The sequence below is a fragment of the Aphis gossypii genome, chromosome 2, assembly GCF_020184175.1.
Source record: "Aphis gossypii isolate Hap1 chromosome 2, ASM2018417v2, whole genome shotgun sequence".
Taxonomy (NCBI): domain Eukaryota; kingdom Metazoa; phylum Arthropoda; class Insecta; order Hemiptera; family Aphididae; genus Aphis; species Aphis gossypii.
Window position 1 is genome coordinate 46,858,497 of NC_065531.1, and position 14,300 is coordinate 46,872,796.

Below are 14,300 nucleotides of genomic sequence, written 5' to 3' on the forward strand. Positions count from 1 at the left end.
AGTTGTAACTTATATAAGTATAATATCACACTCACACAGTCACACGTATAATATGAGTTAATGACATAGTTTTGCCACGACTATAATAATATGAAGAATTGAAAACATTGAAAACTATATTTTCATGATACGATCTGTGCTGTTGCTTTAATCAGTTTAATCATAATAATATTTAATATTATTAATATTATACAATTATGGGTGGAATGGTAGACTGAGCATTGAGCCATATTGAGGTACTGTCTAAATAGTAAATATTTTAAGCCAACAATATAAACAAGCGAACTTGGTATAATTGCTTGTAGTTTATATCGCGTTGTTGCTTTAAATCTCATTGATTATGATAAACTAATAAATGATGTAATATGTATGTGTATAGTACTATATTACCATCTTCAATACATGGTTAGGTACTTTCAGTTGAAAGTTCAAACTTGTAACATGACTGGTTATTACTATTTAGTTCTATAATAGTATTAAATGGTGCCGTCTGTGGTATTATTATAGTACACTATTATATTTTAGTCTATAGATAAGTATTAAAGTATATAACGTGTAAAACGAAAACTATAACTGTAGAGTGTAGACTATAGTAGGAACGTTGTTATCCATTACAATGTTTAACAATTAAAATTCAAGATAATATTTTATTTATATTATATTATACTATATTTAAGAAATGTACATTATCTTATATTGTGGTAACAGTTACCAGGTAGATTATTATAGTAGATTTTTGGCTGTATTAGCTATAAGAGTAGCTGTACACTAACTATATACGCTAAAGGTTTATTGTACACGCACGTTTAGTGTTTAAACTTGCTCAATGTACTTATCTAATATTAATAATATTATTTATAACCGCTAATAAGTAATATTAATTATAACTGTTTAGTGTAACGCCACTACATCAGAAAAATTGACAATTTAACGTTGGTTCGCGTTCGTGGATTCATGATTACGTTTTACTTGACACTGGTAAAGTGATAGAGCACTGTTATGGTTCATAATGAAAAGTAAACCAGAAAGTTTTGGCAGATTAACAGAATAGAACACATTTTGTTCAGAGTGAGTGTTATAGAATTAGCGTGGTGAGTGAATGGTGTGTATCAACATCGATAATAAAACAAAAACTAGTGATGGGAAAAAATAACAGGAACAGTGATTTATAACAGTTATTACTCTAGTAGCAATAACAAGCTGTTACTTGAGGAAAAAAATAACTGTTACGATTATTTGAGTTTTAAATTTGGTCTTACTGACTCCGTGTTATATACTGTTACTGCTATACCGCTGTTATTGTTTGTTAAACCTGTTATTAGTATTGTAAACTGTTATTAGTTGTTATCTTGTTATTTGATTATACCAGTTATACTTGTCGTTATTGATATTTGTGAATTTGTGATAATTGTTATAAAATTGCTACTTAGTAACAGTATCAATCATGATTAATATTCAATAATAACAGTAACTGTTATTTTCACTGTTATTTTTCGAGTAACAATAACAGTTTGTAACAGTTACAAAAATTGATAACAAGTTGCCATCACTAAAACAAACCTATAGAAAATTACATGGCCATGAGTTCATGACGTCACGTTGAAGTTATCGATTTATGAGTTACAGCGGAGCGTAAACCAATCAAGTACCGCAATATTACTTATACCTAACCATACAATACACTATAATAGTCTATAGTATTATACAGTTAATATAACTTATCAATAGGTAATTATTAATTTGTTAGTTGATGCTTTTAAGGAAATTTTTGATAATTCTAATTTTAGCTGTTTCATGTGAAATGTCTAATTATTACCATTTTTTTTTCTATTACCAACGGTCTACAAACTACAAAGGAATTCCTGAGATTATGTATTTATGTGGAATGAGAACTGTCAATCGATTTTTACAACGTAATAAATAAAAAAGTAGAAAGCTAAATATTTTAATGGATACCAATCAACTTATTAACGATATTAAAATAAGTTATATGTGGAGAACTACTGGATATTGTATCGTTGAGGCTTTGAATCTTGACTCCTGAGAGACGTGATTGCATGTCGATTACCCCTAATCAGTAACCTGAGCAGCTATAAACGAATATTATTGTCTTAAATGTATTCATAAACCATTTATCTATGTTTGATATTAAATGGTCTATTTTAAGTGATGATATTATCTAAATTACAACGTGATAAATATGATTAAATATCAGGGGCTGATTAACCAATAGACTGAGTAAGTTATAGCCTGGAGCGCCTATCGGCCAGCAGCCAGCTGTTAAATTAGAGGCTCCACAAAGTAATTTTTTTACAAATGTAGAATGTAGGGGCACCAAATCAACCCTATAGCCTACTGGCAACCAACTTAATCAGGTCCTGCCTAAAAGTCTTCATAATACAAAAAAATATTTTTTCAAAATATAAGTGTAGGTAATTCGATCTTTAAAATGAAAAACTATTAGTTAATCTCTAATTTAATAAGAATTATTCAATATTTATACATCTAGTCTATCATATCTGAATTTTGAAAATATAAATGGAATATTTAAGTTTTTAAATGAACCAATTTTAATATAGTCTATATAGTTAGGTTGAATAGTTTATAGTTTATACCTAGAATTAAAAAATATCAAGAGCAGAACATTTTTAAGTATTAAAAATGAATATGAGCTTTATTTTACATCTAATGATAATGGATACAACTAAAACTCTAAAAGTTGTAAAGATGCTGATGACAGTGAAATTGTCCTCTTATAAGTTATTTATGATTAAATAAAAAATAATGGTAAATTTCAATCTATTACCAATATATAAGTAATACTTTTACTATCAAAATTAAAATTAATGTTTATTTTTCGTAAAAAAAGGTACTTCTTATTACCTTCATATTCATCCTAGTAATCCTACATATTTGAAACATTGCTTAAAAGCTCTATTCACTTCTAATTTCCAAATAAAATATTTTCAAAACTGTTTAAAATTCTAAATTTTTTTCTACTAAGTTTTTATAATAGTACATAATATTATATAAAATTATATTTTATATTTCAATAATAACATAATAAAAATATAACAAACAACAATATCAACAAAACATTTAAGTGGTCTTAAAATTTTTAGACTCTTGTGCTTCTTTACGCTTTTTTAATACATTGCCAATAAAGAATTCACCAGCTTTGTATGAACTTCTTACAAGTGGACCACTTGCTGTGTACATAAATCCCATCTTATCACCAACCTCTTGCCAATGTTTAAACTTCTCAGGAGTGACATATTCTACTACTTTTAAATGTCGTTTTGTAGGTTGCATGTATTGTCCAAGTGTAACACAATCCACTAATGATTCCTTTAGATCTACAAAATAGATGTTTTTAAGTAGTACCTATAAATATTTTGCAATATGTAATAACTACCTTTAAATGTTTGTTCAACTTGTTCATCTGTTTCGCCAAGACCCAGCATTATGGATGATTTTGTTATAAGTTGTGGATCAAAATCTTTAGCTTTACGTAACACTGCCATTGTTTGTCTATAATTTAAAGGATTAAAGATTATAATCTTATATAAAAAGTATAATAATTAAAGTTTAAATTTAAAAAAGAAGGTAATATATTAATGACTTGTGATTTTTGAAATAGTCAAGCATTAATAGCATATGATTACCTCGCATTTTGCTATAGTCTTACAAAAATACAATAGAAAATTTGTTTTTAGCCAGGTTAATCCAGGGATTTAGCCTTCTCCTTTGGACATGTTATATATTATATATGATTAATATACATACATATATATTTACAAAAATTATATATTTTGTCTTTCTAATTTAAAGGTAAGAATAAAGATTATTGTCTATAGTCTATACCACATCATAGACTCTTAATGATTTTTTATGTTTGAATTGTAATATCTTATATACTTATAACTCGCTTAAAATTGAAGAATTACAAATAAGCAACTGACACACAATCACTAAGAAAAACCATTGCATTCTTAATTTTTTTTATCAATTTAACTTTAATAAAATTCTTTGTGGATCAACTATCAATATTACTATTAGTGCCACACAATTGTTGAAAAAATAATAAATAATTATTTAAACTTTTTATTACTATTCAACTTGAAAAGGTTTATATAAATAATAATTAAATACCTAACTCTTGAAGTATTAATAAAAATGATGAATTATGATGATGTATATTTTATTTACCTATAATTTGCTCTTCTATCTCTAACGAAGGGTGTTAGCTTTTCAACAGTTTCAATATTATGAGCAAAAACATCTAATCCTGAATCTACAATAGTTTTTATGTTTTCAGCTGATCCGCGAAAATCTGGTACCAAGCACTCAATCATTATATTAGGATTACTAAAAAAAAATAATAATAAATTATATCAATGTAAACAGAACAGGAATAAAAAAAAATATTATAAATTTAACTATTATTATCTATAACTTAACAAACCGATTTTTTATTTCAACAACAGTTTCAGCGAAATGAGCAGATCCACCGTCTTCCAAATCTAAAAAAAAAAACATTTCATTCTATACTATTCATCAATCAATTAATACAATTTTTTTTTTTTTATTTGAATATACCATCACGATCAACAGATGTTAACACAATATAATCAAGTCCCCATGATGCAATAGCTTTTGCTGTATTAACTGGTTCGTTAGGATCAGGAGGTGGTGGGGCTCTAGATGTTTTAACAGAACAAAATCGACAACCTCTAGTACAAGTGTCACCCAATAACTAAAACAATATTTAATCAATAAAAGTACAATTATACATAAAATATTTATTTTTTTAAATATTACCATAATTGTTGCAGTAGCTGTGCCATGTTTTCCTCCACCCCAACATTCACCAATATTTGGGCATCGAGCTTCCTCACAAACAGTATGCAAGTTTAAATCACGTAGCTGTTCTTTAATTTTTGAAAAATTTTCCCCGGTTGGTATTTTAGTTTTAAGCCAAGGAGGTAAACGAAGTCTATCTTCTTCACCTTTTTCTCGTCGTAATTTGCCACTATAGTTTTGTGATGTTATAGGTGTTTCATTTATAAAATCTGATAGATCCGGTCCACTTTGAATTATCTCACGGAATTTATCTTTGACTGTTGTTGACTTAGATCTAAAAGTCTAAATTTTTTTTGTTAAAATATTTTTTGTTTTATAGATTTTTAAAACTTACTTTAAATAATAGAAAATTCGGTTTCCAGTTTGATCCAAATTTATTAATTAAACATGACATTTTAAGTAAATATCTTAAATAATTTAGTTAGTCTCAAATCATAAAAACTGAATGCTGGTTATGGCTTAAATATTTGAACTTGAAAGTTAAATGATTATCGATAAACGTTTAAAGTTCAGAAGAACAAAAATATAATAATTAGTGATAAGTGATAACACTGATAGCACAGTTTTCGCTGAAGTCATCGAGATAGATAAGAATAAAATTCTTAAAACATTTTGCCTACCGTTTACTGATACTGATACAGTTAATACCAGTGGCGTATTTATAGGGGGTGATATGCATAGACATATTAATATGTCTATAGTGATATGGGTGTTGGAACACCCCCTATCGGCCGTATGTATTATGTGGTACCTATTTGTTGTTTTAGTATTAGTATTATTTATTTTATGTGCTTTATAATAAAAAAGTTGTATACAACTTACACATACTTATAATAATATTCACTAATATAATAATTTATATCAATATACCTATGATTTGTGTTAATGTATTATGGGGTGGTATAAGGGTTCCTCCCCCACCTTCCATGACACTATTAAATATTAAAACATCCGCGTAAAATGAATCTTAGATACGCCACTGGTTAATACAATACATGGTATTGTGATTTGTTTATCGCTAAAATTATCCGATAAGAGTTTATATTAAAAATGTATTAATATTTATTACTATTATTAGGGGTACTAGTATACTACTTGTACTAAAATGGCAAAATCACTAAACCATTCATAGCTTTAGACAGGCCCATGGGCCACGGTCTTAGAATAGACCGTCGTTTTATTTATCATGAATCATAAGACTATCTATTATGGCGCATTAAACCGTTAAAAAATTCGGTTAGAGATTGACGCTTGAACATTAGAACAGTTTAAATGTTATAAGATGTAACTATGTAAGTGATTAAATTGTGAATTTTATGCACTTGAAAACTATGAAATATATTCTCAAAAACCGATAAAATATACTCTCATTTTTCAAAAATATGCAAAAATCTATTAAAATTTTAACTTTTATTTTTATTTTTTTCATTGTAATTTTTATTATTGTTGGTACTGGTGCGTTTTTATTATTTATTAATTTTAGTTTAAAAATTAGTTGGTATGATCTATGAGTATAGGACTATAGGCTTGACTAGTCTTGATCTTCGTCATAGATATACAAGATCTAGAAAAAAATATGTTTATATAGATAAATAGATTATGTTTCTACTTAAATTTTGTATAGCCTTAAAATAAGCGAAATATTTTAAAAATTAAATTATTTAAAGAAAACGCCAATTTAAATAACTGGTAAAATTTTCAAGTATCTACAACTTATTACTTTTTAAATAATAATAAATACTGAAAATCGTTTGAGGATAAATCTTTATCGTTACACGATTTTGAAAAATTTAAACTTCAGACACTAATAACAACTAGGGTTCGGATTTTGAAGCATAATAAGAAAAAAAGAAAACGATTATTTTAAAAAAAAGCAAAAATAGGCATGACCAAAATTAACATGAACTAGTTATAAAAATGAATAAAAAAATTTGAAAAATTAACTTAAATTAAAAAAACAATTATTTACCGTGTATTTCTCTAAATTAGAAGAAGTGAAACTGACTCTATTATCCGACAGAATATTTGTATACAATATAGAAAACGAACTCTCTTCATCCACATGAAGTGGTCGGTGCTTATTTATTTTCATATCAAAGGTTTCAAATTACAACACTAAATGGTAAATTTTAATTTTTGAAACGATCTATATCGATGTTTTAGGTATACTGACCGTATTATAGGTACTGCAGGGCGCATTGCAGGTTTTGTGTAAATCGATAATCTACAATATACATTGTTTATACATTTAACATAAACAAGCCGATAACGAAAACAATATCCAAATAATCCATTATCCACTTTCTGGGTTTTTACATTTCTTATTAATTATTAGTTTTTATTACAATAGCATAATGAACACATAAAAAATCCACTGCTAGAATAATTTTTAAAAAAGCAATTACATAAAAAAAAGCAAAAGAAAAAAGTTTATTTGGAATAATAATATGATGTGAAATTAATTTATAAATAAAAATTAGATCTCTATGACTATCTCATATATACCGAATGTTCAATTTTAAAGGTAACAGGAAATATTTCGAACGCATTTTCGACACTATATCTTATTTTTGTCAAAACTACTAAATTAAAATTGGAATTATTAATAGATCAACAACAAATAATTTATTTTTATTAAAACTACAAGGTGTATTTAATAGTACACGGAATTTATAAAAAATATCATTTAAATTATCAATAATTTATTACTTAATGAATTGTTCAAAATTATTGCCATTATTTTCAACGTATGCTTCCATTTGTCGCAGTAGTTCTCTTTGCCAGCCTGCTATTATTTGATCTTCGGTGAGTTCATTACACACAATGATTATTTTATTTTTTAAAATCTTCAAGATTAATAGGTGGATTAGCATTAACTACTGTTTTTAAGTGTCCCCATAAAAAAATAATCTAACGGTGTTATATCAGGTGATCTAGCGTGCTATTATACTGGACCAGATATGTTCCCATCCATTTATGCCCAAAAGTTTGTTTAATATATTCTCGAACAATTATCACATTATGGGCGGGAGCCCCATCTTGTTGGAAAAATAAATTCACGCGGGTGTCTAAGTTGAATTCATCCAAATATATTGGTATAGCGTGTTCGGCAAAAAGTCTTGGTACCTCCTACTTGTCAAAGTAGTAAGTACCATCGTAAAAGTAAGAACCTAGTAATTTACCACTTAAAAGCCCACACCAGACATTCGTTCCCCACATATGCTGAAAGTCATTTGTCCAATAAGGATTATGATCTGACCAATAGCGGATATTTTGTTTATTGATAACACCGTTATTAATGAATTTTGATTCATTAGTTCAACAAACATATTTTAAAAATAGCGGTTCTTCTTGAATTTGTACCATCAACCATGCTATAAATGTAAGTCTTCTATCGGAAATCACCAAGTATTAAATGTAGTACTATGTTAGGTCGATGTGTGTATAACTTTTTTTTTTAATTGAATGTGTTTTTCCCACAGAGACACCAACTTCTCTAACCAAATTTCTAATAGAAGAACGAGGATTTATTTGAAAGTATGCTAATACCTGTAATTCTTCGTTTTCATTAGGTTCGTGTGCTAGTGGTCTCCTATTGCGGCGGCGGTTAACAACATCTGGATAAGTTCCGATGCCTGATCCGAGTTCTAATAATAAACCTTATTAAGTTATAATTATAAATATAACCTATTAAATAATGAATCATTTATTTATTATTTACAAAACTGTAGCAGTGTAGTCTTCTAGGTTTTTTCAGCTATTTCGTCAATAATTTCTTCAACGTCCAATCATTTAACTTGTGTTGTTACTTGTTATGAATGTAAAGCTTTGTAAGTCCGTTCAATTTGGACTAAAAAGAAAATAATTTTAAAAATTTAAACAACAAGTAGGTATTTCATTAGTGAATAGGGAATATTTATCTCCTTCGTAGAATTTTTTAAATGTATTTTTAATTTTTTCATACAAGCTAATGCTGCAGTGATCTTAGCTAAAAAAAAAAAGGTCAATGGGTGATATATCCCTCCTCACCCCCCGTAAATACAACACTGACACGCACACAATTTAAAACCCACGCTATTTTTAGTTTTTCCTAGTATTTTACCTGTATAAAGTATTGGCTATAGCAGTTATAAAATTATATGTTTATCTTATTATTTATAAGTAGTTGGATTATACTATTTAGTATTTAGTTATATTATAGTATATTTAATACTATTAAATAAAATATTAATAAACACATACGGTCTAGGAATGTAATATATACATATATAAAGTGCATTCGAGGACCTATTTGAAGGCTTTATCGTCAATAATTATCATTGTTTGACCCGTATAATTGTCATTTTATACAGTATTTCTTATTAACTAATAATATAGTAAATTTATATTAGGTTGATTATTCATTACTATTAAATATTAATGAAACAACTTACTATATAATAATAATATTTCAAATAATAAAATGGTTATTAAAATTTTAATCACCATCTCGTGGGTGTATTAATGAAATTTAATGAAATTTACGTAAGTATTTAAAAACACGATAATTAAAAAAAAAATATATCGTAATTTAAAATTTGATAACCGTCAATCGAGGTGACTTGAAACGATTTTGACATACTGTTAGGTATTCCGAACTTAAAAAAAAACGCATTGGGCTACAAATAATACACAAATGTGTGCAGATGTCTCATGAATATGATACTGGATAAGACCTTTCATTTAGTTTTTTGACCAAAATTGGACTTAAAAAAAAAATAAAAAGTACGTGTTACGTGTAACAAGTCACCTCAATTTTTGAGTGACTTGTAACAGCTATGAAAATTCAATGTGAAATTCATTTCAAACACGTTACAGTTGACTTGTAACAAAATATTTTTCTTTTAAATTAACACAAGTACATGTAAATTAAATTTTAAAAAAAACAGGTTGATTTAACCTTTTTTAACTGCATACACAATTAATCTTAAAATAATAAAAATAATACCAATAAGAAACATGACAAAAACAAAATAAAAAAAACTTTTTAAATAAAAAAACATAACTTACATAACTTAATAAAAATAGGTACGTAATACTTAATAAAAGGTACTACTGAAATTTGAAATTGCCTCTTCTTTGACTTTTTTTTAATTATTTGGTCCCTTGGGCCTTGATATAGTGTTTTTTAGGTGTTACAAGTCACCCTCAATTTTTTTTTTTAACATAACTTAAGCTATAAAATTGGAAAAATATTTATTTAGACTTCCAACTACAAATTTCTGCTTTTGAAGTGTTCTTTAAAGCATAATAAATATATAAATCTTTACATTTGATTTCAATCATCAAGATCTGAAGCACTTTTGAGAACAATAATAAAATCGCTGTTATCATACGAAATGTTTGGTAATTTTTTTCAGAAGTAATAGTAAGACCAATCACTTGGTTAATAATAACATTTATTATCACAAAAATTGTAAATTTAATTTTCATGAAAGTAGAATTATAATATATAATTTTCTCTCAGAGACCTGATAAGTTTAAAGAAAAATCGAATCGTTTCATATCACCTCGCAGTTTCAAATCACCTCGATTGGCGGAATTTAAAAAATTGAAATAAAATAACGGTTTCCAATTTTTTCCGACTGATTTTGAATTTAATACTGGTATCTAATTTGTTTCGATTTCGTTTTTTTTTTTATAACACCGGCATGATACCGATATCCAATTTTTTTTTTGGTTTTGTTATTGATTTTGGTCACGGTTTATCAGTATTCGGTTTTAAAACGGTTTATACCAGTTTTTGAAGTTGGTTTTGAACCCATTTTCAAGTCCTGCTTTAAGGTAGGTAGTTATTGCATTGTACAATTTCTTCCGATTATTAAATCGGATCATTCAGATCAGTAAATAATTTTATCTTGATTTCAATAGTACAATAATTATACTAATTATAGTCAAAAATTCACGTTAAATACTCGACTAAAAATAGAAAAGTTTTCATGAATGGTATGAATCTATACAAGTCATAGTTTATACAAATACATTTAATGTAAATTTGGAACAGATTAACCAACTAAATGTAAACATTACAAAAAAAATACCTAGCTATTAATAATACCTAGGCATCAAGCTTATGCTCACCTTTTTTTAGTTATAGCTTAATGAAACTAGGACTTTTCTGTCAAAGTTGAATATTGATGAAAGGTGGCGCAAATTACATATCCCATTTCGTTTTCTGTCATGGCGCAAAATACCAAAATTAATTTATATGTATATATTTTTATATTTTGGCGCAAATTATAAGTAATAAAATTGGCGCAAAATACCATCTCCCATAACAAATTTAGACCGAATCTATTTCATTATACGGTGTAGAAAAAAAACATGCTAATTCACAGCCTTGGTAATAAGAATATAACTAATACATGTCCATAAGTTAGCGAATATAATACATAATATATATTATATACAATCTGTATTGGTGACCGGCCGCCGTCATACGAAGTATATCTAAAATAATGAAGAAATAACTTTTAAAGTGGGGGTCTAACACTCTAACTCTTTTATTTTTTAAGTTATGGACGATTTAAGTTTTTTTAAACCAACATAAGCCTACAGTGGATTTTTTTGTTTCTCTGAAATTTTTCAACATTTCGACATATTTTTTTTATTTTAAAATTATTTTATTATCCTATCAACCAATTATTATTAAATTGAAAAAAGTAATTTTTTTTTATCAAAAGTTGAAACTTTTAAAAATAAATCTTGTATTACTCAAAATAATTCAATATTTAGTATGGGTTATTTTGGTTGTGTATTATTCTACTGAATAATACCTAGAATACCTTATAAGTTTGGTTTTTACATCTTTCATAATCGTAAAGTTATACGCAGCTAAACATTACAGGTCTTTTGTGATTGTAATTATTGACAATTTACAATTTTACTAAACATCAAGTTTAAATTAAGCATAAGCTCACTAAACTTCTTTCTTCATAATTTGTCCAAGTTAAATAGTATTTTGATGCTTTCTCCGACCTTATCTAATGCTATTTTGCGTAATCTGCAGCAACATCATACTTCATTTTTTTAATTTAATGCCAAATTGTGGGATAAGGCCAAGTCAATGCGAAAATCTATAATTCCTACTTTCTGTAATATTATTAGTTCTATTCAATGCCTATTTTCATCATCCATATTGTTGTTAAAAACTTAAAAATAAAAATAGGAGGAATTCTTCAAAGACGAATTTTTGACTCATCAGTACCTATTCGTTTAAATTTTTAAAAGACCATTAACATAGGTTGTACACAATACACTATACATTACACGTCAATAAGTAACATTTAAAATTTATATATCTTATTCACTATCGTTAAAATCTAAGATCATATACTAGTATAATGTATATGATCCAAAGTTAAAACATTAGGAAACGTGATATTTTATTTCGGGAGATTTTTTCTCAAGGATTTGTATTCCAGGATTCTCTAATTTATAGATCCGTTACGTGAAAAAATAAATGATAGCGTTTATCATGGTTATAGATAGTATTATCTAAAACCGTGGTGTCTGGACGTTCGGTTATCAATTTGATATTCAAAATTGTAAATATTTACAAATTTTGAGATTTTTTGATTTGTACATTTTAGAAGTTATTGTAACTTGTAAGTTTAATTGTCAATTTAGAATATTATATAATTTACTATGTTTATAACGAGTTCTACAATTAACCGGCTTTATCCTTTGATTAATGTGAGGAAATATTTTATTTTTTAAATTTCTTTATATTTAGTTTGATTAACTGCTATATTATTCCAGGATCAGTTAAGATGTTCATTTGTGAAACATTTATCACAATTAACTGAAAAACAAGCAGAACTTATGAGGAAAAAGTTGCCTCAAAAACGTCCAATTAATGGTGTGAACCACATAATATTGGTTGCATCTGGTAAAGGAGGTGTTGGCAAATCAACAACAGCTGGTAAACTAATTAAAATTTATGTTAGAAACTTAACTGTGTAAAACATATAATACTTAAAGTATAATTAAGATAAATGTATACTGCATAGTAAATCTAGCAACAGCTTTAAAATGTGTTGCACCTAACAAAGATGTTGGATTATTGGATGCTGATGTATTCGGTCCATCTATACCATTAATGATGAATTTACATGAAACCCCTTTAATTAATAATGGTAAGGGCTAAGGTTGTTATTCTTTGTACTTTAGTTAAATAAAATATTAAATTTTGATTAATTAATTTTATTTATTAATTATAGATAACCTTATGGTACCTCTCATTAACTATGGGGTTAAGTGGTAATTTAATTATTTCAAGTCCATTTATTTTTTGAAATCTAATTTAATTTTTACTTTTATAGTATGTCAATGGGTAACTTGATAACTGATCAATCGGCAGCCATTTGGAGAGGACTTATGGTTATGGGAGCCATTGACAAATTAATTAGAGGTGTTTCCTGGAACCATACAGATTACCTAATAGTGGATACACCTCCAGGAACAGGAGATACACACTTATCACTTGCTCAAAATCTTCCAATAAGTGGTAATGAAATAATATTAGGTATTTATAAATTATTAAAAATATTTGAAAACTTAAATTATGAATTTCAGGTGTGTTAATTGTTACTACTGGTCAAAAGGCTGCTCTTGGCGTGACCAGGAGAGGTATAACAATGTTTAAAAAATTAAACATTCCTATATTGGGAATAGTACAAAATATGAGTACTATGAAATGTTCAAAATGTTCACATGAAAATTTTATTTTTGGAGATAGTGTTCAAGAGTTGGCCATTCAAGAAAGTATTTAGTTATTTTATTGGTAACTTATTGAATAATAATGTTTAATATTGTTTTCAGAAATTGATACATTATTTTCTATACCTTTGGATCCTAATATAACTAATGGTTGTGATTCTGGTCAGCCTATTGTCATTACTCATCCGGAATCCTCACAAGTAATTGAAATCATAAAAACATATTTTTCTAGAAATACATATTGAATTTTGTATTTTAATTTTTAGGTTAAAATTTACAAGAGCTTAGCAGAATATTTGATTAATTCGTTAGGTAATGTCACTAATAAGTGATGTACATATTGTGTAATATTTATGACCATACACCTATTGAACATTTATTTTAATATATTATGATTATATTATTGTTTAAATATATAAATATGTAAAATATATAATAAACTAAAATCCAGTTATATGTATTATGTTAAAAATGATTTAAAAAATTTTAAAAAAGTAAAGTATGTATAATATAATTTATTTTGCAGTGCTTAAAAATACCTTCAGTCTATATAGATTATTGTATGAATTATGAATTTTTAAGGACAGCATCAAATTAAATTCTTCATACATCCATAATCATGTTATTATTACCTTACTTTTAATGATTGTTTTAAATCAATGTTAATAGTACATTTT

The 14,300-nt window shown here is 26.8% G+C and overlaps 2 protein-coding genes across 5 annotated transcripts; one reads left to right on the forward strand and one right to left on the reverse strand.

Annotated features, from left to right (window-relative positions):
- Positions 1 to 60: 60 nt before the first annotated feature.
- Positions 61 to 14,079, forward strand: LOC114125473 (iron-sulfur protein NUBPL). 4 transcript variants are annotated; one of them, XM_050201378.1, is made up of 8 exons: positions 61 to 236; positions 12,664 to 12,846; positions 12,896 to 13,040; positions 13,125 to 13,164; positions 13,227 to 13,411; positions 13,480 to 13,668; positions 13,726 to 13,823; positions 13,890 to 14,079. In XM_050201378.1, exons 2-8 carry the CDS (start codon positions 12,727 to 12,729, stop codon positions 13,953 to 13,955), a joined length of 843 nt encoding a protein of 280 aa, XP_050057335.1. In that variant the 5' UTR covers positions 61 to 236; positions 12,664 to 12,726; the 3' UTR covers positions 13,956 to 14,079. The 4 variants fall into 4 exon arrangements, with proteins under 4 accessions (XP_050057335.1, XP_050057336.1, XP_050057334.1 ...); XM_050201379.1 differs by lacking the exon at positions 61 to 236 and adding an exon at positions 1,139 to 1,645; XM_050201377.1 differs by lacking the exon at positions 61 to 236 and adding an exon at positions 12,239 to 12,597.
- LOC114125472 (lipoyl synthase, mitochondrial) lies at positions 3,026 to 5,382 on the reverse strand. Its single transcript, XM_027989137.2, has 7 exons — positions 5,198 to 5,382; positions 4,822 to 5,145; positions 4,600 to 4,756; positions 4,466 to 4,523; positions 4,210 to 4,368; positions 3,416 to 3,531; positions 3,026 to 3,356 (listed from the first exon to the last, which is right to left on the reverse strand). The coding sequence occupies exons 1-7, from the start codon at positions 5,255 to 5,257 to the stop codon at positions 3,100 to 3,102; spliced, it is 1,131 nt and encodes a 376-aa protein (XP_027844938.1). The 5' UTR covers positions 5,258 to 5,382; the 3' UTR covers positions 3,026 to 3,099.
- Positions 14,080 to 14,300: the final 221 nt, after the last annotated feature.

Bases quoted from the DNA above. Each gene is read 5' to 3' on its own strand.
- LOC114125473 (XM_050201377.1), top strand. From the start codon at position 12,550: ATGTTTATAACGAGTTCTACAATTAACCGGCTTTATCCTTTGATTAAT. The intron at 12,847-12,895 runs GTTAGAAACTTA...AGTATAATTAAG, and splicing joins GTAAACTAATTAAAATTTAT to ATAAATGTATACTGCATAGT. The intron at 13,165-13,226 runs GTAATTTAATTA...TTACTTTTATAG, and splicing joins ATTAACTATGGGGTTAAGTG to TATGTCAATGGGTAACTTGA.
- LOC114125472 (XM_027989137.2), bottom strand. From the start codon at position 5,257: ATGTCATGTTTAATTAATAAATTTGGATCAAACTGGAAACCGAATTTT. The intron at 4,369-4,465 runs GTTTGTTAAGTT...ATTTTTTTTTAG, and splicing joins GTTGTTGAAATAAAAAATCG to TAATCCTAATATAATGATTG. The intron at 3,532-4,209 runs GTAAATAAAATA...TTTAAATTATAG, and splicing joins GATAGAAGAGCAAATTATAG to ACAAACAATGGCAGTGTTAC.